General features: G+C 49.2%; 1 protein-coding gene across 1 annotated transcript; it reads left to right on the plus strand.

Moving 5' to 3' along the window:
• Window positions 1–512: 512 nt before the first annotated feature.
• Window positions 513–27109, plus strand: LOC116970494 (the record flags this gene model as incomplete). Its single annotated transcript, XM_033017140.1, has 6 exons — window positions 513–563; window positions 5530–5814; window positions 14470–14562; window positions 18759–18925; window positions 26772–26943; window positions 27044–27109. Coding segments are annotated over exons 2-6 (766 nt in total), but the record flags the coding sequence as incomplete, so codon positions are not given.

A 27109-nucleotide genomic window follows, 5' to 3' on the forward strand; every position in this document is an offset into this window, starting at 1 on the left:
TTTGGCAATGGGTAACATGGAGGTGTGGAAGCTTTTGTCCTGGATGGCAGGGTTGTGGTAAGAATAGGGCCAGCAGAGTGTGATAGTAATTCCCCATCAGTGGGTATTTTTCATCTTTCTCTGAGTTGAAACCTCCAAACAGGTGAGGTGTGGATGTTGGGGATTGGCTGTGTTTGGTCTGGAATAGTGATACGTTGATCAGGGTGTTTGAAAGCTTCAGGGATCTGGCACAAATGATGAATTGCTGCCTTGGATAGATCAGGCAAAGTCTTATGGATGGCAGGGCAGACATGAAGAGCTTGGTGGTCTACTTTTCATGTTTGTTGATTTGCAGAGGTATACCATCTTATTTGGATGGGATGTTTTCCACATCTCCGCTGCACTGTAATGCTGTTTGTTGGTTCACAAGGCAATGTTTTCCTTCACATTCAATTGTCACCTGATGGTTCTGTTAATATTGTTTATTCCAGAGCTACAGAGTTTGTGAACTCCTGTCGACATCATGGCTGAAGGTGGTAACTGGGAAGGTGATTCAGTGGCCTCTACATCAAAGAAACAAAAAGGTGTGTGAACCTTCTGTGACATATATATGATGCCCTGACAGTGGGTGTAAACCTGATGCAAGAAATGAGGTTCACAGGGAAGTGGGAATAGGGAAGGGGGTGATCCCAGAGAGTTGATATCTACAGGGACATCACCGTCACAGGTGGGCGGATGCAGGAATTGTCCGATAAATCAGCAATCTTTCTGGAAACATATGATCTGAGTTGCCGCCATAGTTAAGTCAGAATATCAGAGTCCAGAACCAGATTGTGCGCAGAAATGAGCCTTTGACCCGTCTCCTTCCTGTCAATATCTCTACACTAATCCCATTTCTGAGCACTTGGTCTGTCGTCTACTATCAATTTACAGTTCGAATGGACATCCAGGTGCTCCTACAATGTTGTGACAGAGTACCTGCCTCCAACACCACCTCAGGCAGTGGGTCCCAGACTGCAGCCATCACTGCTGAAAGATTCTTCCTGAAAGATCATCCTCTAAATCTCATGGTCCACACATTAAATCGATGCCCCCTGGTGTTAACCACCTCTACTATGGAGAGAACTATATTTTCCATCGACCTTACTTTTCTCATAGTATTCTGTACCTCTATTAGATCACTGCATGTCTGGCCCAGATTCAAGGGCGATGACTTCAATCACTCCAGTCTCTGCTGATACTTGAAATATTCATTTCTATGCGCAGCCTAGCGAATGCAGCACCGGAGACCTGGGTTCAATCCTGACTCCGGGCACTGTCTGTACAGAGGTTGTAAGTTCTCCCCATGGCCTGCGTGGGTTTTCTCCGGGATCTTCGGTTTCCTCCCAGACTGCAAAGACTAACATGTATGTAGGTTAATTGACTTGGTAAATGTAAAATTCGTCCCTACCAGTTCTAGGATAGTGTTAATGTGCGGGGATCGCTGGTCGGCGCGGACCCGGTGGGCAGGAAGGGCCTGTTTCCACGCTGTATCTCTAACTAAACTTAAACAAATTGGTAACAAGGCCTCCCTACACTTGCATTCTGTGCTGCAGCTGATGTCAAGAATGCTAAATGTCGTATTAGTGTGTGCCGGTGACTTTAGGGATCTCCGTGTTTCTCTAGACCGTTGCAATTCATGGTGAATATCCTGGCTTTATTTATCCCTCCAAGTTGAGGTCTGCTGTATGATTTCACCCATCTGTGTGCACAACAAAGTGTTTCACCTTGGTACTTGTGACAATAAAGTATTATGAAATATTTAGATTGAAGAGTGATCTTAGAGATAGAAACATAGAAATTATCTGCAGGAGTAGGCCATTCGGCCCTTCGAGCCTGCACCGTCATTCAATATGATCACAGCTGATCATCCAACTCAGCATCCCGTACCTGCCTTCTCTCCATACCCTCTGATCCCCTTAGCCACAAGGGCCACATCTAACTCCCTCTTAAATATAGCCAATGAACTGGCCTCAACTACCCTCTGTGGCAGAGAGTTCCAGAGATTCACCACTCTCTGTGTGAAAAATGTTTTTCTCATCTCGGTTTTAAAAGATTTCCCCCTTATCCTTAAGCTGTGACCCCTTGTCCTGGACTTCCCCAACATCGGGAACAATCTTCCTGCATCTAGCCTGTCCAACCCCTTAAGAATTTTGTAAGTTTCTATAAGATCCCCTCTCAATCTCCTAAATTCTAGCGAGTGTAAACCAAGTCTATCTAGTCTTTCTTCATAAGACAGTCCTGACATCCCAGGAATCAGTCTGGTGAACCTTCTCTGCACTCCCTCCATGGCAATAATGTCCTTCCTCAGATTTGGAGACCAAAACTGTACGCAATACTCCAGGTGTGGTCTCACCAAGACCCTGTACAACTGCAGTAGAACATCCCTGCTCCTATACTCAAATCCTTTTGCTATGAAAGCTAACATACCATTCGCTTTCTTCACTGCCTGCTGCACCTGCATGCCTACTTTCAATGACTGGTGTACCATGGCACCCAGGTCTCGCTGCATCTCCCCTTTTCCTAATCGGCCACCATTTAGATAATAGTCTGCTTTCCTGTTTTTGCCACCAAAATAGATAACCTCACATTTATCCACATTATACTGCATCTGCCATGCATTTGCCCACTAACCCAGCCTATCCAAGTCACCTTGCAGTCTCCCAGCATCCTCCTCACAGCTAACACTGCCCCCCAGCTTAGTGTCATCCGCAAACTTGGAGATATTGCCTTCAATTCCCTCATCCAGATCATTAATATATATTGTAAATAGCTGGGGTCCCAGCACTGAGCTTTGCGGTACCCCACTAGTCACTGCCTGCCATTGTGAAAAGGACCCGTTTACACCTACTCTTTGCTTCCTGTTTGCCAACCAGTTCTCTATCCACATCAATACTGAACCCCCAATGCCGTGTGCTTTAAGTTTGTATACTAATCTCTTATGTGGGACCTTGTCGAAAGCCTTCTGGAAGTCTAAATACACCACATCCACTGGTTCTCCCGTATCCACGCTACTAGTTACATCCTCGAAAAATTCTATAAGATTCGTCAGACATGATTTACCTTTCGTAAATCCATGCTGACTTTGTCCAATGATTTCACCACGTTCCAAATGTGCTGCTATCCCATCTTTAATAACTGACTCTAGCAGTTGCCTCACTACCGATGTTAGACTAACTGGTCTGTAATTCCCCGTTTTCTCTCTCTCTCCCTCCCTTCTTAAAAAGTGGGGTTACGTTTGCTACCCGCCAATCCTCAGGAACTACTCCAGAATCTAAAGAGTTTTGAAAGATTATCACTAATGCATTCACTATTTCTGGGGCTACTTCCTTAAGTACTCTGGGATGCAGCCTATCTAGCCCTGGGGATTTATCAGCCTTTAATCCATTCAATTTCCACAACACCACTTCCCGACTAACCTGGATTTCACTCAATTCCTCCAACTCCTTTGACCCGCGGTCCCCTGCTATTTCCGGCAGATTATTTATGTCTTCCTTAGTGAAGACGGAACCAAAGTAGTTATTCAATTGGTCTGCCATATCCTTGTTCCCCATGATCAACTCACCTGTTTCTGACTGCAAGGGACTAACATTTGTTTTAACTAATCTCTTTCTTTTCACATATCTATAAAACTTTTGCAGTCAGTTTTTATGTTCCCTGCCAGTTTTCTTTCATAATCTATTTTCCTTTCCTAATTAAGCCCTTTGTCCTCCTCTGCTGGTCACTGAATTTCTCCCATTCCTCTGGTATGCTGCTTTTTTCTGGCTAATTTGTACGCATCATCCTTCGCTTTGATACTATCCCTGATTTCCCTTGTTATCCACGGATGCACTACCTTCCCTGATTTATTCTTTTGCCAAACTGGGATGAACAATTTTTGTAGTTCATCCATGCAGTCTTTAAATGTCTTCCATTGCATATCCACCGTCAACCCTTTTAGAACTAATTGCCAGTCAATCTTGGCCAATTCACGTCTCATACCCTCAAAGTTACCTTTCTTTAAGTTCAGAACCATAATTTCTGAATGAACAATGTCACTCTCCATCCTAATGAAGAACTCAGCCATATTATTGTCACTCTTGCCCAAGGGTGCACGTACAACAAGACTGCTAACTAACCCTTCCTCATTACTCAATACCCAGTCTAAAATAGCCTGCTCTCTCGTTGGTTCCTCTACATGTTGGTTTAGAAAACTATCCCGCATACATTCCAAGAAATCCTCTTCCTCAGCACCCTTGCCAATTTGATTCACCCAATCTATATGTAGATTGAAGTCACCCATTATAACTGTTTTGCCTTTGTCGCACGCATTTCTAATTTCCTGTTTGATACCATCTCCAACTCCGCTACTACTGTTAGGTGGCCTGTACACAACACCCACCAGCGTTTTCTGCCCCTTAGTGTTTCGCAGCTCTACCCATACCGATTCCACATCCTCCAAACTAATGTCCTTCCTTTCCATTGCGTTAATCTCCTCTCTAACCAGCAACGCTACCCCACCTCCTTTTCATTTCTCTCTATCCCTCCTGAATATTGAATATCCCTGGATGTTCAGCTCCCAGCCTTGGTCACCCTGGAGCCATGTCTCCATGATCCCAACTATATCATAATCATTAATGGCTATCTGCACGTTCAACTCATCCACCTTATTACGAATGCTCCTTGCATTGAGACACAAAGCCTTCAGGCTTGTTTTTACAACGCTCTTACCCCTTATACAATTATGTTGAAAAGTGGCCCTTTTTGATTTTTGCCCTGGTTTTGTCTGCCTGCCACTTTTACTTTTCACCTTGGTACCTATTGCTTATACCCTCATTCTACACCCCCCTGCCTCTCTGCTCTTGTTCCCACCCCCCTGCCACATTAGTTAAAATCCTCCACGACAGCACTAGCATGTATAGAATTATGGGGCGAGGGGTAAATAAATAGGGTGTTAGCACTGGTATTTTTTTTCCGAGAATAAGAATCTTAAGGTGAGAGGGGGACCATTTAATAGGATCCAGAGGGTTAACATTTTCACACAGTGGTGGGTATATGGAACTTCGGCTCAACTTGCCCACACCGCTGAAACACCTCCTAGCTGTACCAGTCACACCTGCCCGCGCTTGCCACATATCCCTCTAAACCTGTTCAATCCATCGACCTGTCTAACTGTCTTAAGCGTTGGGATAGTTCCTGCCTCAACTATCTCCTCTGGAAGCTTGTACCATACACCCACCACCCTTTGTGTGAAAAAGTTACCATTCGGATTCCTGTTAAATCTTTCCTCAAAAGACATTTGGACAGAGTGGTTTAGAGAGATGAAATGTCAACCCATGGATTGATGGGACTAGATTTGATGGGTAATTTTAGTTAGGTTGGGTCAATTGGCTTAGCTTGCTCTATTTCTAAGATGACCATTAAGTTCCACTTCCCCCAGAATGTCAGCTCAGATTGCTACCGGCTATTCCCAACCTGTGGTTTTCTCAATTTGAAATTGCTCTGCAACTGCAATTTATGGGTTTTTTTCAGGTGGGAAATTAACTAAAATGGGCAAGGTCCTCAAAAGACTTTGTCCAGGCACCTCATCAAAGAACGATGGTCAGAACACAGGAACAAGGACAGAAAAGCAAAGTCGGATTGAAAGCAGAACTTCAATGGAATGTGAAGCCGCTGAAGAGGAACGGGAACAATGTCAGTCCCGAGAAAGAGGAATAGGAGACGTGGTTCACGCCCCTGGAACTGACCCAAGTGACGAAATCCATCCTGACCGAGATTCATCAAACAAGGAATCATCGAGTCCCATCCAAGGAGCAGGTGAGTGAAATGGGAGGGGGTGGATGCTGCAGAATGGTGAAGACTGTAGGGACAGAGAAGAAAAAAAACCAAACAGGTTAGGGCGAGGGGAAATGGGAGAGTTTTTCTGACAAGGTTCTTGACCAATAGTATTCTGCAAGGATCAGTTCTGGAACTTCTGCAATTTCTAAACAATGCCATGATTTGGACAAAAACGTTGGTGGTCAAGTTAGTAAGATAAAAAACAATAGAGCTATTTGCAGAATTGTGGATCATTGCACAATTGTGTTTCTGGTGAGAGGAATGTTTTAACGGGACAGGCTGGACTTTTTTTAGGCAGACTTTGGTAGGTTCCTGGAACTTCCTGGCTGAGGAGTTGGTGGAAACACTATTTAGATTAACACATGACTGACACAGTCAGGGAACAGAGCGATCCCGTCAGCGAGCAGGTTGAAGGGATTAGTTCAAATTGGCATGATATTGTTGGTGCATATGTGGGGATGAAGGGCCAGTTCCCGTGCTGCACTATTCTATGTTCTATGTGTCATCTCCAGGGTTGGCTTCATTAATCCAAATCATAGGCATAGACTCATACAGCAAGGAAACAACCTCCTCGGCCCAAGATGCCCCATCTACACTGGTAGATAGCATATGCCCCATTTTGCCTGTCTGATTTCCTCCTTTATTATGGTTCTCAATTCCCGAATCTCCTCTGGGAATAGGCTTGATCCCACGTTCCTATATCGATCCCAACCTGCCTCCATTTTCCTGACCAGAGCCTCAAATTCTCTCATCATTCAAGCTTACTTACTCCCACTTGTCTTGCCGTTCTCTTTAATATCAGCATGCATGCCTTGAACTTGTCATCACATTTTACAAAGCATCCCAATTTCCGGATGTTCCTTTGACAGCAAATATTTGGAATTTAGAAGTATTTTTAGAAAGTTGACATCTCCCACAATGACTACCTTGTTAGCCTATAGCTACCCACAATCTCTTGGCAATGGTGCACCTCCAATTACCGCTGAATACCCCACCCCTCCCCCCACAATTGACTCACCAACAAGGTGATCAGCCCGTTTTATTTAATAGCTCCATCCATACAGACTTACTTGAACAAACCATCAGTCATGTCATCTCATCTACTGCTGTAACATTCTTCCTAATCAATAAAGCATCACCCCGTCCTCTTTCACCCTCACCTCACTCTCTCCTGCAGCATCTATATCCTGGAACATTAAGCTGCCAGTCCTGTCCCTCTCAGCCAGATTTCTGTAATGGCTACAACATCCTAATCGCACATACCTATCCACACCCTCAGCTCATCCACCTTATCTCTCAGGCCTCTCACATTGAAATAAAATGCAATCAATGAAACAACCCTTCCTAGCTCGTTGTCAAGTCTATATTGTCTCCTGAAAGTTCCCTGACCATAGTCCATACTAACCTCCAGCTTCTCATCTGCTTTTGTCATGCATTGGATCCCACTCTTCCACCAATCTAGTTTTGATACACGCACAAACCTGCCTGTCAGGAATTTGGGATTCCCATCCGGTTCAGGTGCAACTCACCCCTCTGTACAAGTCACGTCTGCCCATCAGTGATCGCAGTGGTACAAAAGTCTAGATCCGTTCCCCCTGCACCAGCTCCTTAGTCACTCATTCACCTGGCATTTTGTCCTGTTCCTACACTCACTAGCAAGTAGCACAGGAAGTGCTACGGAGATCAGTGCCCTGCTTTTTTTCTACCTTTTGCCTAACGTCCCATATCATTTGTGTCAACATGCACAACGACCTCTGGCTCCTCATTCTCTCCCTTGAGAATGTCAAGTCACCGCTCCATGATATCCTGGCCACCCTCCTGGAGCAGGATGTCAAATAGCCGCTTGAGACAGCAGCACACCATCCAGAATTCCCGACTGCTTCCACAGAATCCCCTTTCCACAACCTCCTACACTTGCCCCCATCCCCTAACTGATGTGTATCCTACCACTATGGCTCTCCCAGGCACGATGCTTCATCCTGCCTAATACTACAGCTCTTCCTTGACGGGTCATCCCCTAACAGTCTACGTAGCATCTCAGTCGCACACACCTATCCACACCATCCTTGCTCGCGGTCATGCCTCTACTGTGCACTGAATGGCGGAGTGGGCGCCGTCTGTGTATGGCTGTGCACTGAAGTGCGGGAGTGGGCGCCGTCTGTGTATGGCAGCCTGCCCGCAGTCCGTCTCTTCACCTTTATTTTATTTTAAGTACTGTCCAAAATGTTAGTGGAGGTCTTTTATGTGGTGGGTGGGGGGGGGGGGGAAGGGGGAAACTTTAATTCTTAGTCCCCTACCTGGTCGGAGAGGCAGCATCCCTCCGAGCTGCTTCTTCGCCCCGTCCTCGCGGCCTACCATCGAGACTGGAGCGGCGTTTCCTGTCGGGACCGGCCGGGACTACAGCTTCGGCGGCGGCGCAGCGCAAGGACACCATCACGGAGCGGAACCACGGAGCGGGCGATACCTTACCGGGTCGCCGTGCGGTACGCTCCGGAGCGCTGTGGCCGTCGATCCAAACATCGCGGAGTTGTGGCTGCGGGCTTCCGGCCGCGGGCGGCGCTGGATTTGGAGCGCCGCGGAGCCAGGGATCGAGTTCGCCGGGGTCGGAGCTCCAACCGGCGCAGCCTGAAGTCTACGAGTTCTCCGGTCTCCGGGGAGGAGGCAGCCGCTCCAGACTTTCCAAGCCGCTGAGGAATTGTTTCACCCGACGCCAGTGTTCCATCTTCACGGCAAGAGGGCCCTGAAAACATCGGACTGGCTGCAAGGCCAAAAATGGGCCCCGACCTCGGGTGTTTCAGAGGAAGAGGACTTAACTTTCTGCTGCCTTTCCCCACAGTGGAAAATTTTGATTCTGCTGTGGGGGGATGTTTGTGTTGAACTATATAATGTGTTGTGTCCATTTTCTTTCTTTATTTAATTTTAACCTTTTTCTATGGTTTGTATGTAAATTTATTATTTAATTTATGTAAAGCACTTTGGTGTCAATGCAAATTGACTTAAAATGTGCTATATAAATAAAGCTATTATTATTATTCTCTAATCACAATCCGTACTGGCCTCCATCTTCTCATCTGCCTCAGTCATGTATTGGATCCTACCCATCAACCATTATAGTTACAATCCACCCACATACCAGTAGCAAACCTGCCGGCCAGGATGTGTAAGAAGGAGCTGCAGATGCTGGTTTAAACCAAAGATCGACACAAAGCTGGAGTTTCTCAGCGAGACAGTCAGCATCCATGGAGAGAAGGAATGGGTGATGTTTTGGGTCGAAACACATCTTCAGACTGGTTAGGGATAAGGGAAATAGACGGTGATGTGGAGAGTGGACTGTAAGCTGCCCAAGTGAAATATGAGATGCTGTTCCTCCAATTTGCGTTTAGCTTCACTTTCACAATGGAGGAGACCGAGGACAGAAAGGTCGGTGTAGGAATGGGAGGGGAATTCAAGTGTCCAGCAACCGGGAGATCAGGTAGTTTCAAGCGGGCTGAGAGAAAGTGTTCGGCGAAACTATCGCCCAGTCTGCGTTTGGTGTCGCCGATGTGTAAAAGGCCTGTTCCACTTGGGCGTCATTTAACCATATATTAACCATATAACAATTACAGCATGGAAACAGCCCATCTCGGCCCTACAAGTCCATGCCGAACAACCTTTTCCCCTTAGTCCCACCTGCCTGCACTCATACCATAACCCTCCATACCCTTCTCATCCATATGCCTATCCAATTGATTTTTAATTGATACCAACGAACCTGCCTCCACCACTTCCACTGGAAGCTCATTCCACACCGCTACCACTCTCTGAGTAAAGAAGTTCCCCCTCATGTTACCCCTAAACTTCTGTCCCTTAATTCTGGTCATGTCCTCTTGTTTGAATCTTCCCTATTCTCAAAGGGAAAAGCTTGTCCACGTCAACTCTGTCTATCCCTCTCATCATTTTAAAGACCTCTATCAAGTCCCCCCTTAACCTTCTGCGCTCCAGAGAATAAAGACCCAACTTATTCAACCTTTCTCTGTAACTTAGTCGTTGAAACCCAGGCAACATTCTAGTAAATCTCCTCTGTACTCTCTCTATTTTGTTGACATCCTTCCTATAATTGGGCGACAAAATTGTACACCATACTCCAGATTTGGTCTCACCAATGCCTTGTACAATTTTAACGAACATCCCAGCTTCTAAACTCAATGCTCTGATTTATAAAGGCTAGCATACCAAAAGCTTTCTTTACCACCCTATCTATATGAGATCCCACCTTCAAGGAACTATGCACGGTTATTCCCAGATCCCTCTGTTCAACTGTATTCTTCAATTCCCTACCATTTACCATGTACGTCCTATTTTGATTTGTCCTGCCAAGGTGTAGCACCTCACATTTATCAGCATTAAACTCCATCTGCCATCTTTCAGCCCATTCTTCCAAATGGCCTAAATCACCCTGTAGACTTTGGAAACCCTCTTCATTATCCACAACACCCCCTATCTTGGTATCATCTGCATACTTACTAATCCAATTTACCACACCTTCATCCAGATCATTTATGTACATGACACACAACAAAGGACCCAACACAGATCCCTGAGGCACCCCACTAGTCACCTGCCTCCAACCCGACAAACAGCCATCCACCATTACCCTCTGGCTTCTCCCATTCAGCCACTGTTGAATCCATCTTGCTACTCCTGCATTTATACCCAACAGTTGAACCTTCTTAACCAACCTTCCATGAGGAACCTTGTCAAAGGCCTTACTAAAGTCCATATAGACAACATCCACTGCTTTACCCTCGTCAATTTCCCTAGTAACCTCTTCAAAAAATTCAAGAAGATTAGTCAAACATGACCTTCCAGGCACAAATCCATGTTGACTGTTCCTAATCAGACCCTGTTTATCCAGATGCTTATATATATATTATCTCTAAGTATCTTTTCCATTAATTTGCCCACCACTGAAGTCAAACTAACAGGTCTATAATTGCTAGGTTTATGCTTAGAACCCTTTTTAAACAATGGAACAACATGCGCAGTACGCCAATCCTCGGGGACTATTCCCGTTTCTAATGACATTTGAAATATTTCTGTCATAGCCCCGGCTATTTCTACACTAACTTCCCTCAATGTCCTAGGGAATATCCTGTCAGGACCTGGAGACTTATCCACTTTTATATTTTTCAAAAGTGTCAGTACTTCTTTTACTTTGAAACTCATAGTATCCATTGCTACTGTTTCCCTTACCTCACATAATTCAATATCCTTCTCCTTGGTGAATAACGAAGTAAAGAAATTGTTCAATATCTCCCCCCCCATCTCTTTTGGCTCTGCAGATAGCTGTCCACTCTAATGGACCAATTTTATCCCTCGTTATCCTTTTGCTATTAATATAGCTGTAGAAACCCTTTGGATTTACTTTCACCTTATTTGCCAAAGCAACCTCATATCTTCTTTTAGCTTTTCTAATTTTTTTCTTAAGATTCTTTTTACATTCCTTATACTCCTCAAGCACCTCATTTACTTCATGCTGCCTATAATTATTGTAGATCTCCCTCTTTTTCCGAACAAGATGTCCAAGTGATGTGCGCGTTGTACGTGGTGACATCGGCAGTGACATGCGGTCGCGCGCGGCGCCCCAGAATTTTGGGATTCACAAAACCTTCGCGCGCCACCTGCGTGACGCGCAAATGACACCCAAGTGGGACAGTCCCTTTAGAGTCCACATCTTGAACAACGGATACAGTAGATGAGGTTGGAGGAGGTGCAAGTTAACCTGAAAGGACTGTCCGGGTCACTGGACAGAGTCGAGCGGGGAGGTATAGGGACAGGTGTTGCATCTTCTGTGGTTGCAGGGGAAGGTACCTGGGGAGGGTTTGGTTTGGGTGGGAATGGATGAGTTAAGCATGGAGTTGGAGGGAACGGTCTCAGCGGAAGGCGGCAAGGGGTGGAGATGGGAAAATGTGGCTCGTGGTGGAAAGTTTGGAGCATTATGTGTTGTATGCGACGGTTGATGGGGTGGAAGGTAAGGACGAGGGGAACCTGTCTTTGTTCTGACGAATGGAAGGGGCAAGGGCGGAGCTGGGGGTAACGAGGAGACACGAGTGAAGGCCTCTTCTATGATGGGAGAGGAGAACCCCCGTTAATTGAAGAATGATGACATCTCGCATGTTGTAGTATGGAATACCTCATCTTGGGCACAGACGGAGGATTTGGAAGTAGGGGGTAGAGTCTTTGCAGGAAGCAGGGTGAGAAAAAGTGTAGTCGAGATAGTTTTGGGACTCAGTGGGTTAGTAATAGACGTCAGTCAATAGTCTATTTCTTGTGATGGAGACAGTGGGAGCTGCCGCTCAGAATATTGGCATTCCCCTTAGGTTCAGGTGCAACTCATCCCTCTTGTACAGGTCACGTCTACCCCAGAAGAAGTCCCAGTGGTACAAAAGTATGCATCCCTACCCCTTGTACCAGCTCCTTTGCCACGCATTCACCTGTCTTTCTTTCCCTGTTCCTACACTCACTAGCACGGAGCACAAGGAGTACTACGGAGATCACTGCCCTGTTATTTTACAATTTCCTAACATCCTATGTCATTTGTGCCAACATGCACAGCAACTTCTGGCTCATTCTCCCCCTTGAGAATATCAAGTAGCTGCTCCGAGTCATCCTGGACCCTGGAAGCAGAAAACAACGCACAATCCTGTAATCCCGATTGCTGCCACACAATCTCCTGTCCACCCCTCTCCCCAACAGATGTGTATCCTTCCACTATGGCTTTGCCAGGCACGGAGCCTCATCCTGCCTGATACTACTGCTCTTCCCTGACGGGTCATCCCCTAACAGTCTCCAAAACTGCGACCTGTTTGGAAAGGAAATGGCCACAAAGAATGGTCACCTACAGCCTTTGCCGACTAGAGGTCGTGGTGGTCACACCCTTTCATCCTGGTCTTTGGTCGTGACCACCTTGTTGTTGGTTTTGTCCAAAGGGTCTCTCGGATGATCTCTAGGTCATCCATCTGTATCTCCAGTTCCCAAACACGGAGCTGCTCCTGGACACATTCCCAACAGGTTTAGTCACCAGGGAGACCAGCAGTTGCTCTAATGTTGCACCATTTCTCCTGCCTCTTGACGGCACTGAAATAAGATCCAACAAGCTCAACAGGCTGCACGACTGTACCTTTATCACCTGCCCCCTTTCCTCGGACTCCTTGCCGAAGACTCACACTTGCCCTGTACACAGCACTTTACCTGTACACAGTCTCTCTATTAATACAACTACCCCCGACAGGCCACTTCACTGCATCTTGCCGTTTTATTACTTGCTCAATCAGCCAATTCCGATGCTCCAAACAATCTGCGCGCCATATTTTCAAGTGCCGTGCTAAACTGTGAAGTCCTTTTATCCGCGTGGTTAATAATAATAAAGCTTTATTTCAGACACTGGTCCATATAACACATCATACAGTATAAGGAGATACAAAAATACATAACAATTGCATATTGGCCTATAAGATATACAAGCTATTGCACCAATGCCGTCTTAGCCTAGAAGTGAATCTATAGCAGCTTTTCAGAGGGCTGACTAGGGCTTCAATTATGTGGTTCTCTGACTTGTCCAGGCGACACATAAAACTAAACATCAGCTGTCTTAAGAGTGCCTCACAGGTTGGCATTCTAGTGGACACAAACAATTGACTGGCACTATGCCACCTAGGGACACGAAACAGCAACCTCATTGCATCATTGTATGCTACCTTGAGCCTCTGCATACCCTTTTTCTTATAGTTAGACCACAATTGAGCAGTATATAACGGTGTGATGTAGGTTCTGAACGGGGAACACTTCACAGAGTCAGAGCACATAGAAAACTTCCTTATAAGCATGTTAGCTTGAAGATAAATTTTACAGCGCTGTCTTTGTCATCCGTCCAGTCATCGGATATGACATGACCTAGGTATTTAATTTCCTCACACACAGCAAGAAGACTGACTGACAAATAAAAGGTCGGAAAATTTGATTTCCTGTCCTCAGCGCTTCTAACTATCATTATGCGGCTTTTCTTAGCGTTATACTTTATGTCATAATCAAGGCCATACTGAGAGCACACCTTCAACATCTGCTGCAGCCCAGCACTATATGGACAGAGCAGGACCAGGTCGTCTGCATACATAAGATGATTAACAGTGTTGCCCACAAGACAGCCAGTTTTTAACCTATTAATGTAGGCTGTAAAATAGGGAGACCCATCACTGGCCTTTGCAGCATCTGTCTAGTTATTGACCCATTTATCCAAGTGAATGGGCTGCCAGACAAGTGGTCAGTGTTATGCTGGATGGTGTAGGAGCTGCAACATCTCTTGTGTCCCTTGTGGCCCATGGGGAAAGGTTTGAATGTGAAGAAGTGAGTGGCTCAGTGCAAGATTTCAATACTGTTACACCACCAGGCCACAGGATGGAAATGGCTGATTCAGTTTAGTTTCTGGTTCAATGTTGACATTCCACGTCCCTCCCCCTCCCCCAAAACCTACCTGTTCCCACCCCCAACACCGGGAGATTGATCGTGGTGGGTAGTGGTTCACGGTTCACTTGGCAATCTTTTCATTCTTGTCTTAATTACTGTCTAATCCCACTATTATTATTCGGGTTACTGCAGAGCAGCAGAATATGGTAACACCTATCCACACCACGGCTGAAGTTGGAAACAGGACTGCGGCTCCAGTGACCTCAACAACAAGGATGGACACAGGTGTGTTGCAGAATTCTTCACGATATAAATGTTGTCTTGATATCAGGTTTGCATCTAATACATGGTCCACAGGTCAGAAGGACAGGGGATTAAGGAAGGGACTGAGAAAGAGAGGATGTTAACATCTGCAGGCAGTAGTTGAAAGGACAGAGGGAGTGATCGTAGAGGCGATGAATCATCCTCATTGAAGATTCAGATGTGAATTAATGCAGTGACTGGGTAGAGGCTTTCTGAGAAAGTGAAGAGTATAAGATGGTGCATGAATCGTGGCGACTCTTGTGTTTGGACTCTGTAGTCGGCACTGTTGGAGTTATTATGGTCCAAGTTGTGCGTCAGAGTCATAGAGGCACACGGCAGGGAACACGGCTCTTCAGCCCCACCTTGGACACGTCACACAACATGGCCGATCTACTGTAGTCCCACAAGCCTGTGTAAGGCCCATGTCCCTCTAAACCTAACCTATCCATGTACCAATTTTAACATAAAATCCCCAACTCCACCTGAAACCTATATCATTGTTCCTTGATTCCCCTCCTCTGGGTAAAAGGCTGTGTGTATTAATCTAGTATATATTATAGATAGTGTAGCTACTCCTCTCCTGATCCTCGTGTATAGGAGGATGGTCACTGAACTTGTGTACACAAGACAAAGTATCATTGAAGCCAGGGAGCACGAGGCCACAGAGAGTGTGGCGATGGTGATGGGTGGGACACACTTGGTTGAAGGAGAGCAATTGCAATGTGTGTCCATTATCCATGAGTAAACTGGGTGGTTCATGCATATGGAAGTAATCCTAGGGAGATTAGCTGGCATCACCTACAGTGTTGCCTCAGGTGATAAGTGCACCTGCACCTCTTCATCAGTGCGTTTGTCTACTGTGTTTTTGCTGTGATATGTTCCCTGTCTGACACCAGCTACGGAGATGATCACAGTCGACCCTTCCCGGGTCACACACTGTCCCATCCCCCTGGGGCCCTTTCTCCACGTGTCACACACTGTCCCATCCCCCTGGGCCCATGCCCCCTGGTCCCCACACTGTCCCATCCCCCTGGGCCCATGCTCCCAGGGCCCCACACTGTCCCATCCCCCTGGGCCCATGCTCCCTGGGCCCCACACTGTCCCATCCCCCTGGGCCCATGCCCCCTGGGCCCCACACTGTCCCATCCCCCTGGGCCCATGCCCCCTGGGCCCCACACTGTCCCATCCCCCTGGGCCCCACACTGTCCCATCCCCCTGGGCCCCACACACTGTCCCATCCCCCTGGGCCCATGCCCCCTGAGCCACACACATTATCCCATCCCCCTGGGCCCATGCTCCCTGGGCCCCACACTGTCCCATCCCCCTGGGCCCATGCCCCCTGGTCCCCACACTGTCCCATCCCCCTGGGCCCATGCTCCCTGGGCCCCACACTGTCCCATCCCCCTGGGCCCATGCCCCCTGGTCCCCACACTGTCCCATCCCCCTGGGCCCATGCTCCCTGGGCCCCACACTGTTCCATCCCCCTGGGCCCATGCTCCCTGGGCCCCACACTGTCCCATCCCCCTGGGCCACACACATTATCCCATCCCCATGGTCCCTGGGCCCCACACTGTCCCATCCCCCTGGGCCCATGCTCCCTGGGTCCCACACTGTCCCATCCCCCTGGGCCCCACACTGTCCCATCCCCCTGGGGCCCATGGTCCCTGGGCCCCACACTGTCCCATCCCCCTGGGCCCATGCTCCCTGGGCCCCACACTGTCCCATCCCCCTGGGCCCATGCTCCCTGGGCCCCACACTGTCCCATGCCCCTGGGGCCCATGCTCCCTGGGTCCCACACTCCCTGGGTCCCACACTGTCCCACCCCACACTGTCCCATCCCCCTGGGCCCATGCTCCCTGGGCCACACACTGTCCCATCCCCATGGTCCCTGGGCCCCACACTGTCCCATCCCCCTGGGCCCATGCTCCCTGGGCCACACACTGTCCCATCCCCCTGGGCCCATGGTCCCTGGGCCCCACACTGTCCCATCCCCCTGGGGCCCATCCCCCTGGGCCCCACAATGTCCCATCCCCCTGGGGCCCATGCCCCCTGGGCCACACCGTCACATTCTCCCCCGGTCACACACTATCCAACCCTCACACGCTGCCTCAGCCTCCCCGATCCATCATACTGATTGTAGAATGCAACCGTAAGCTGGCAGAGAGGAGCGGCATCACACAGCCTGGCAAGTGAGATGGATATTATTGAGGAGGTTTTTTTGATAGGTAGGTGGTTAAAAAAAGGCTAGAGATATCAAATCCAGGTGTTCGACAGAAGGATTGAGTGTTGGAGATTGTGAAAATAAAGAAAGGAATATAGGAGGCAGTGTGGAAGTTAAAAAAAGATTTCAACTTAGAAAATAGATTGAGTGGAACTAAGACAAGCTTTAATCGCCTCCTATTAACTTGTAAAGCCAGCAAAATGCACTAACCTTAATAAACTAACAAACTGTTGAAGTTCCCTTTCCAATAACATAAGCAAGATAACAGTTTCATGAATGTCTCCTCGATAATATAAACATTAGACAGATTCAGACTCTAGGCACTAACCTTTGTTCTATAAGATTATAATGTATGTCATCAGTAGAAAAAAAACAAAATGCTTGTTCTGCAGAAATATAGCCTTCTCATATAACCATACTAGACTAAGTGGGACCCGTTGGGTCCCATGTTCACACGGGAGGGCTGGTTCCCCGACGCAATATTTCACCTCTCCACCAATTCCACCTCTCCACCAATTACTTCAACCCAAATAACCATTTGCAGTGCATTTTTACTTCAAGCCAACCATATTTTCATTTTCAAAACACATTAACGGCACTCACAGTTCAGTAGACATGTGTTCAGTGGTATTGAGAGCTCAGAGAAACGTGACCCTCTGGCTTCCTCCATCTTGCAGAGACTGAGTGAGGCACACCACTTCCTGGTTTTATAGTCCCTCCAGCAGGGGCAGCAGAGAGAATGGCAAATTATTTAAAAACAATAATATCTCTCTGATTTTTTATCGATGGGAACAATCCTATGGTCCCGGAAGGCGGAGGCGGGCTCTGAGCGAGGTGGCCAAAAATGACAGCCGTAGGTGGCGGCGTTCTCTTGGAAATCGCAGCACAGCGAGCCAAATGCGGTCAAGATCAGACTTTTAGAAATACAGATATGGCTAACCCTTCCTCTGTCAGAAGAACCTGTCAATCTTAAGAAGCAAAAGGCTGTACTATGATCTGTAGATAAGGTATTGCCGAATCGTTGGTTATTGGAGTATATATATGTAATTAGATCACTGCCCCTTTGTGTGGTAATGAGAACTCTATATAGTCTGTAAGCTGCATACTGTAAAGAGTTTTACCACTACCGCCTGGTGAGATAAAGATTGTACTGTATGATCACTGATTTTATTTGCGTTCTTGTCTGTTTAAGAACATTGAACCATAACAGCAGGAAATGGGGAGGGGAGAAATCGGTGCAAAATAGCGGAGAGAGTGGGGGAAATAATGCGGGTGTGCAGTTTGGATTGTTACTTAAAATTGTAGAATTCACTGTTCATACCATTGGATTGTAGGCTAGCCAAGCGGAATTTGAGATGCTGTTCCTCCAGTGAGCATGTGTTCAAGGACAGAGAGGTTGCTATGGGAATGGGAAGAGAGTTACAATGGTGGGCAATTGGCGAGACAAAGCATCGACTCGGTGACTGTTTTGCCGAACACTTACGCTTTTTCCGGTTGTTAACCATTTTTACTCCTCATGCAGATTTCTCCCCTCTCCCTTTCCACATACATTAATTCATCTCGCTTCACAATTTGAAACTCTTATTTCCTTTTATTTCACACCTGTCTTTTCATCTCTGGTCTTTCTCCAATTATCAGCCTATCAAAATCTCCCCTCACCTGTATCCACCTTACTTACCAGTCTTTGACCTGTCCCTCCTCTTGTCCACACGTCTCCCCACTCACCGCCACCACAATCAGCCTGAAGAAAGGTCCAGACTTGAAACCTCACCTATCCATATTCTCCAGAGATGATGGTTGACCCACTGAGTTCCCACAGCACATTGTCTTATTCCCATATTCTGTTTTTGATCATTCTAATTAGGGGGCAGGAACAGTGAGGATGAGGGTTGCTGTTGTAGCTGGAGCCAAGGGGACTGATTCAGATGGTGTTTAGTTTCTCTCTTTGTACACACAGATCTAACGCCTACATTCTCTGAGCTCCTGACACAGTGGAGCGAGTACCAATTGTTCCAGCTGACAAAATTCTATCGGGAGAGACTGAAACAGGCGATTGAAGAAAGGGTTGAAAGCCTCGGCTTCATGATGAGACAGCAGGGATGTTTCAGTGAACAAGAACACGGGGTAAGTGGAAGGAACACGGTGACTTATGTTTCCTGTCACAGAACTGACGGCATCGGGGGGAAGAGCTAATAGTCAAATCTAAAATGGAGTAGTTCTTCTACAAAAGCATGGTCTAGTAGAACAAAAGAATAGCTCAGTGCCAAGTCTGAATGACTTTGTAAATTATATGGGGCACAATATGCAGGATAGGTTGTCTTTTCAATAAAGACATTAAGATGGGATCCTGCAGTAATAACATGTGCTTCTTTCAAGGCCATAAAGAAGCCAAGATTGAAAAAATAGCTGACGCTCCATAGATAAGTAATAACTTGTTATTGGATGAGCTTGATTTGGCCCCAGCTTTTCCCATATTCTGAAAGTCTACAGAATCTTTCAGTCGTGCCATATTCAGACGTGGTACGAGGGATTTACTGAAAGGAACAATGTATAATTGTGCTAACTTTCCTTTGTTCTGTGAGTGGAGCCCGAGAAGCACTGAGCAACGTTTGTGCTCATTGTAGATCTTTCCACTCCCGTCTGATGAATCAATTAAAGATTGCCATGGTTCACCTTAAACAATTTTGTTGCTATCTGCTGTTGAAGAAACAAACTTTGACACAGTCCGCTCACCTCGCACTGAATAGTGCAATGGAGGCACTGATCGCTGATCAGTTTGCGTCCTGTAGATCTGGTATCAGGTATAAAACATGTGACCTGGGGATTTCTGAGAATGGTCCATTCTGATCCAGCTGTTCTTTCTACACATGCATCTGAACACAGCGGTCAGGGAGCAGTAAACTTGTAAACCCAGAATCAAAAACCATAATACTACTAAAGTGTCATCAGTTTCATTGGTCACATTTAGCTCAGTTCATTAAACCACAAAGGGCAATATGCACAAGCACAAGGAACTGCAGATACTGGTTTACAAAAACACACACAATGTGCTGCATAAAATAACTCAGTATTTATAGATGCTGTCTGACCTGCTGGATTAATCTAAGATATTAAACTGTTCGTTTATCATTCAATTGACAAATAAAATAAACAAAAGTACATTTGCTAAAATTTACGGTATTAAAAAAATATTCAGCACGTCAGTTATAGAAACATAGAAATGTGAAAAATAGGTGCAGGAGGAGGCCATTCGGCCCTTCGCGCCAGCACCGCCATTCATTGTGATCATGGCTGATCATCCCCTATCAATAACCCGTGCCTGCCTTCTCTCCATATGCCTTGACTGCACTAGCCCCTAGAGCTCTATCGAACGTTCTCTTAAACCCATCCAGTGACTTGGCCTCCACTGCCCTCTGTGGCAGGGAATTCCATAAATTCACAACTCTCAGGGTGAAAAAGATTTTTCTCACCTCAGTCTTAAATGACCTCCCCTTATTCTAAGTCTGTGGCCCCTGGTTCTGGACTCGCCCAACATTGGGAACGTTTTTACTGCATCTAGCTTGTCCAGTCCTGAGCGGTTCATCTACGCCGACGCCCTCTGTGTAACATCCCAAGAGAGTACGTTTGAAGCTGTAGAAGCGAATCTCACCTCAGCCCTAGATGAGCTACACCTCTACTACGAGCGCAACCACCTACACGCAAACCCTGCAAAGACCCAAGCCTGCTCGTTCCATCTCAGGAACCGGGAAGCAAACAGACCCTTAACATCACATGGTCTGGAACACCTCTTGAGCACTGCACTAACCCTGGCTACCTCTGTGTAACACTGGATCGCACTCTCTCCTATAAGGAACACGTCAAAAACACCAAACTGAAAGTTAACTCCCGAAATAACATCCTCCGGAAGCTGACCAACTCCAAATGGGGAGCCACAGCACACACATTAAGATCTCCCGCCCTGGCCCTGTGCTACTCCTCTGCGGAGTATGCGTGTCCTGTTTGGGAGAGATCATCCCATGCCAAGAAACTAGACCCAGCGTTGAATAACACCTGCTGCTCAATCACTGGCTGCTTGAAGCCCACCAACATAAACAACCTGCACCTCCTCGCTGGCATTGCCCCTGCTGATGTGAGACGGGAAGTCGCCAGCCGAGTAGAGATGACCAAGGCCACCAGTGATGAACGCCACCTCCTCTACGGACGTGTACCCCCGGCCCAACGGCTGAAATCCAGGGGAAGCTTTCTCAGCCATGTCCAGCCCCTAATAGCATCACGGGAAGAAACCAGACTCCAACTGTGGACAAAAAGGCTTGAGGACGACCCCCCTCCTACTGACATGGGTATCCCTCCTTCTGAAGCTCTCCCTCCGGGCTCAGAAGCACCATGAGTCCACTGGAAGACGCTCAACCGCCTGAGAACAGGAACAGGGCGATCAAAAGCTGCCATGGCCAGATGGGGCTATGAAACTGGCCAAACCACCTATGAATGCGGAGAAGAGGACCATACAATGCAGCACTGCCTTGTCTGCCCCCTACTACCCAACCAGTGCAGCCCAAAGGATCTTGCAGTGTTCAATAAAAACGCAAAGGACTGTGTAAAGAAATGGGAAACTGTGGCGGCTCCCAAGGGTCGTGCCACCTTAGTGTCGAACCCCTCGGCACAGGAGTGGTTCAGTCCGGAGGCGGCCCTTAGCCGGAGGCTTTAAAGGCTGGGGTTTGGGTGCCATCTTTCTCTCGTTTGGTCTTCCCTACAACCGGGAGGATCAGAATAAAAAGTGTCTCTCTCTAAACACGACTCCGTGCTTTATTCCAAGACACACGCTACATTGGTGACCCCGACGCTCCATTGGCGTCATGATGGAGAGCAGAGAAAGCCCTACCTCCTCACAGGCCGGCCTGGCCCTGTCTCTGGACGCGGTCTCCGTTAAACTGCCCAAGTTCTGGACCACCCGGCCGCTCATCTGGTTCCAGCAGGCGGAGGCCCAGTTCAACCTGCGGGGCATCACGGTCGATGCCACCCGTTTCTACTACCTGGTGGGAGCCCTCGACCAGGATGCGGCTGAAGAGGTCACGGACTTCCTCGCAGACCCCCCGGACAATGATAAATACCTCGGCCTGAAAGAGCTCCTGCTCCAGATTTACGGACTGAGTAGGATGGAGCGGGCAGGTAAGCTCGTGCATATGCAGTGCCTAGGCGACCGACGGCCATCTAGCCTCCTAAAGGAGATGGTGGCTCTACTAGACGGGCACACGCCGTGCCTGATGTTTGAGTATACATACCTGCATCTGCTGCCGGCCTACATTCGTCTGCAGCTCACCGACGTCTCGTTTGCCGACCTTCGGGCCCTCGGAAGGCGCGCCGACGCCCTGTGGATGGCGCGCCCTGATGACGTCAGCGCGCTGGGCGTCAGCAGAGACGGGGTCGCGCTGAGGTCGACGCGCCCTGATGACGTCAACGCGCTCGCCGTCAGCAGGTACGCCAATGATGTCACCCCAGCAGCTCCCGAATTCCCCCGGTGGGGCGGGGGAGATGTGGAAGGAGTGACAGCTCCAGCCCGACGGCCCGTACGATCGCCCCCAGCGGCAGTGAGGGGTACTGCACCTGCAGCCCAGCGCCAGCAAGCTGCAGGCACCACCAGCAGGAGCAGGCAAGCTCCAAGTGACTCCAACAGGAGACGTTGGTGCTACTACCATCAACGCTGGGGTGCTGCAGCACAACAATGCCGCCAGCCATGCACATTCCCGGGAAACGCCTGGGCCGGCTGCCAATAGTCCCCGCGGCGGCCGGCCAAATTCATCGCCTTTTTGCCTGGGATCGGCGCTCCGGGACCCGCTTCCTCGTGGATACAGGAGCGGAGCTCAGCGTCCTGCCCCCTTCGCTGGCCGACATTCGTTCCGGTAAGCGGGGGCCCGTCCTCACCGCGACAACAACAGCGGATCGATACCCCGTACCCCACATCCAGGACTTCACGGCCCATTTGGCTGGGGCCACGATTTTTTCCAAAGTGGATTTGGTACGGGGTTATAATCAGATCCCAGTTCACCCGGATGACGTGCCGAAGACGGCGATCATCACGCCATTCGGGCTTTTCGAGTTTACTCGGATGCCGTTCGGCCTCAAAAACGCAGCACAGGCCTTTCAGCGCCTCATGGACGGGGTTTGTCGCGGCCTCGATTTCGTGTTCGTGTACCTGGACGACATCCTGGTGGCCAGCCGCTCGCAACAGGAACACTGTGCTCACCTTCGACAGCTCTGTCAGCGGCTCAGCGAGCATGGTTTGGCCATCAACCTGGACAAGTGCCGTTTTGGGGTGAATGAAATTGACTTCCTCGGCCACCGCGTGACTGCGCAAGGCGCGGTTCCCCTGCCTGACAGGGTCGACGCCATCCGCCGGTTTCCCCGCCCACGCACGGTGCGTGGCCTGCAGGAATTTGTCGGCATGGTGGCGTTTTATCATCGTTTCGTGCCATCCGCGGCCCACATCATGCGGCCCCTGTATCAACTTCTGGCGGGTGGGCAGCACAAAAGCGTTGAGTGGACCCACGAGGCGGAGGCAGCTTTCGACGGCGCGAAGGAGGCCCTTGCTCGGGCCGTACTGCTGGTACACCCGCGGGGAGATGCCCAGACTGCTCTCACGGTGGACGCCTCGGAGTCGGCGGTTGGTGCTGTGCTGGAGCAGCTGACGGGCGGAGGTTGGCGGCCCCTGGCCTTCTTCAGTCGGCACCTCAACCGTGCGCAGACCAAGTACAGCGCGTTCGATCGTGAGCTCCTGGCTCTGTACCTGGCTGTGCGCCATTTTCGTTACTTCCTGGAGGGCCGCCCGTTCACACGCCTACACCGACCATAAGCCGCTCACTTTCGCCCTGCAGAAAGTTTCCGATCCCTGGTCCGCACGTCAGCAGCGGCAATTGGCCTATATATCGGAGTACACTACATCTATCTGCTACATCAAGGGGAAAGACAACCGGGTGGCCGACGCATTGTCCCGGCCCGCTATCAACGCCGTGTTCGAGGTGGCGCCCGGAATGGACTATTCTGCTCTGGCGGCGGCACAGCTCACGGACGATGAGGTGCCCGCCTACCGGACTACCATCTCCGGCCTCCGCCTTGAGGATGTCCCTCTCGGTCCTGGGGGAGAAACAATCCTGTGCGATGTGTCGTCCGGTCAGCCGCGCCCCATCGTCCCTGCCACCTGGCGCCGGAGGGTGTTCGAGGTGATCCACGGACTGGCTCACCCATCAATCCGGGCGACAACGGCACTAGTGGCTGCTCGTTTCATGTGGCACGGTCTGGCGCAAGCAGGTTGGCCATTGGGCTCGCACCTGCATTCCGTGCCAGACGGCAAAAATCCAGCGCCATGTCCGTGCGCCGCTCCAGGAGTTTGGTCTACCTCACCGGCGGTTCGACCATATCCACATAGACATTGTAGGGCCTCTCCCGTCGTCCCGGGGCATCACCCACCTGCTTACAATGGTGGACCGCTTCACGCGGTGGCCGGAGGCCATTCCGTTGACCGATACCTCAACGGCTACGTGTGCTCGTGCGTTGTCCGCGCACTGGATTGCTCGCTTCGGGGTGCCGGCGCACATCTCCTCAGACCGGGGGCCACAGTTCACCTCCGAGCTGTGGTCAGCCATGGCTCACTTGCTGGGGGTGCGGCTACACCACACCACGGCTTACCACCCCGCAAGCTAACGGTCTGGTGGAGAGATTCCACCGGCAGCTGAAGGCAGCACTGAAGGCACGACTCTCCGGCCCGGACTGGATGGACGAGTTGCCGTGGGTCATGCTGGGCATCCGGACTGCTCCAAAGAGGACTTGGGCTCATCATCGGCGGAGCTCGTTTACGGGTCGCCACTCACGGTGCCCGGGGAGTTCGTGCCGTCGGCGCCGGGGCAGCAGGGAACGCCCTCATCCACCCTACAGCGCCTTCGCGAGCAAGTTGGCAGGCTCGCACCCGTCCCGACGTCCCGCCATGGGACATTTCGCCCACACGTGCCATCAGCCCTCAGGGACTGCCCGTACGTCTTCCTGCGCCGTGATGCCCACCGGACTCCACTCCAGAGGCCGTACGAGGGTCCGTTCCGAGTGCTGGAACACGGGCAGTCGACTTTTGTCCTGGACATGGGGGGCCGGCCGGAGGCAGTGTCGATCGACCGGTTGAAAGCCGGCACACCTGGACATTGACCAGCCGGTGGCTGGTTGCCCAACCTCGGCCCCGAGGCTCCCCCCTTCACGGCTCCCTCCGCCTGTCACTCCACCTGTCCTCCCGCCGGTCCCTCGTCCTGTCCCTCCACCTATGCCTCCGCAAGCCCCACGAGCGGCTAACTTCCGCACACGGGCCGGCCGGGTCGTTCGCCCGCCGGTGCGTTTCGTGCCTCTGGTTCTGGGGGGGGGTCCTGTGGCGGCTCCCAAGGGTCGTGCCACCTTAGTGTCGAACCCCTCGGCACAGGAGTGGTTCAGTCCGGAGGCGGCCCTTAGCCGGAGGCTTTAAAGGCTGGGGTTTGGGTGCCATCTTTCTCTCGTTTGGTCTTCCCTACAACCGGGAGGATCAGAATAAAAAGTGTCTCTCTCTAAACACGACTCCGTGCTTTATTCCAAGACACACGCTACAAAACTGTCATATAACCAACCAGCTTCAAAGACACGAAAAAAAGAAGAAGTCATTTTATAATTTTATATGTTCTATAAGATACCCCCTCATCCTTCTAAACTCCAGTGAGTACAAGCCTAGTCTTTTCAATCTTTCCTCATATGACAGTCCCGCCATCCCAGGGATCAATCTCGTGAACCTACGCTGCAGTGCTTCAATCACAAGGATGTCCATCAAATTAAGAGACCAAAACTGTACACAATACTCCAGATGTGGTCTCACCAGAGCCCTATACAAATGCAGAAGTATCTCTTTACCCCTATACTGAAATCCTCTTGTTATGAAGGCCAACATTCCATTAGCTTTCTTCACTGCCTGCTGTACCTGCACGCCAACTTCCAGTGACCGGTGTACAAGGAGACCCAGGTCTCACTGTACCTCCTCCTTACCTAACCTAACCCCATTGAGATAATTGTTTTTTGGCCACCAAAGTGGATAACCTCACATTTATCTATATTATAGTGCATCTGCCCACTCACTCAACCTGTCCAGGTCACCCTGCAACCCCCTAACATCCCCTTCACAGTTCACACTGTCACCCAGCTTTGTGTCATCCGCAAACTTACTAGTGTTGCTCCTAATTCCCTCTTCCAAATCATTAATATATATGGTAAACAGTTGCGGCCCCAACACCGAGCCTTGCGGCACTCCACTCGCCACTGCCAGCCATTCAGAAAATGACCCGTTCATGCCTACTCTTTGCTTCCGGTCTGCCAACCAATGTTCTACCCATGTCAACACCCTGCCCCCAATACCATGTGCTCTAATTTACGCATCTGTGGGAAGAGAAGCAGAGTTAATGTGCAGTGAAAGGAGGGGATGAGCTGAAGGAAATGTACAAGAGAGTGATGTCTTTGATCGGGTAAAACTGGGGCAGGTATAAAAATAAAAACGTTATCTGGTCAATGAGTGAATGCCGGCTCACACAGGGTAAGAATGTAGATGAAAGAACTTAATAGCTTCAAAATGCAGAGCGGGAAGAAATGCAGGTTGGACTGGACACGTCCATGTGAGGCCAAAAGGAATTGGATTAATTTCACATCAATTTCAACACAGCCATCATTGGCCTGAATGGCCTGTTCCCGTGCTGTACTCTGCTGTGTTCTCGGACACTGCCAGGTGTGAAGCGAGATTCCCACTGTCAGGACTCTGGGAGTACACAGTTTGTCAGCACAGTGCCATGGGTGTATGAAGAGGCAGATCAATGCCTGTCACTATGCTCAAAACTACCAGAATATCACATCACTGAACAGCTAATCCCTCCCCATTAGCATTGTCTCATTCACTTCTCAATATGTTCATTGTTGTTCTTCACAGAGTGTCGCTGAACTGGTGGTAAAGGGAAACCGCAGAGACAGTTCCATACTCTTCCACAGTCTGGTGATGGAGAAGGATAACCGTGCCCGGCGGGTGATGTGGGAATCCTTTGTGAAAATGCAGAATGAATTACCAAAGCTGAACAAAATACTGAAAGAAATCCACGATCTCGGTACGGTAAATCAACACACTGAACTGAATATCACATTGAAACACTGGAGTTAACAATGTTATTCAAGTCTGGTTTAATGAATGCTCGTTGATTTGAACAGGTCCTGATCCACAAGAATACATGAACATCATCGGAGGTTTAACGGAATTACCCTCTCATATGGAAG

The sequence above is a fragment of the Amblyraja radiata genome, unplaced genomic scaffold, assembly GCF_010909765.2.
Source record: "Amblyraja radiata isolate CabotCenter1 unplaced genomic scaffold, sAmbRad1.1.pri scaffold_947_ctg1, whole genome shotgun sequence".
NCBI classification, from domain to species: Eukaryota; Metazoa; Chordata; class Chondrichthyes; order Rajiformes; family Rajidae; genus Amblyraja; species Amblyraja radiata.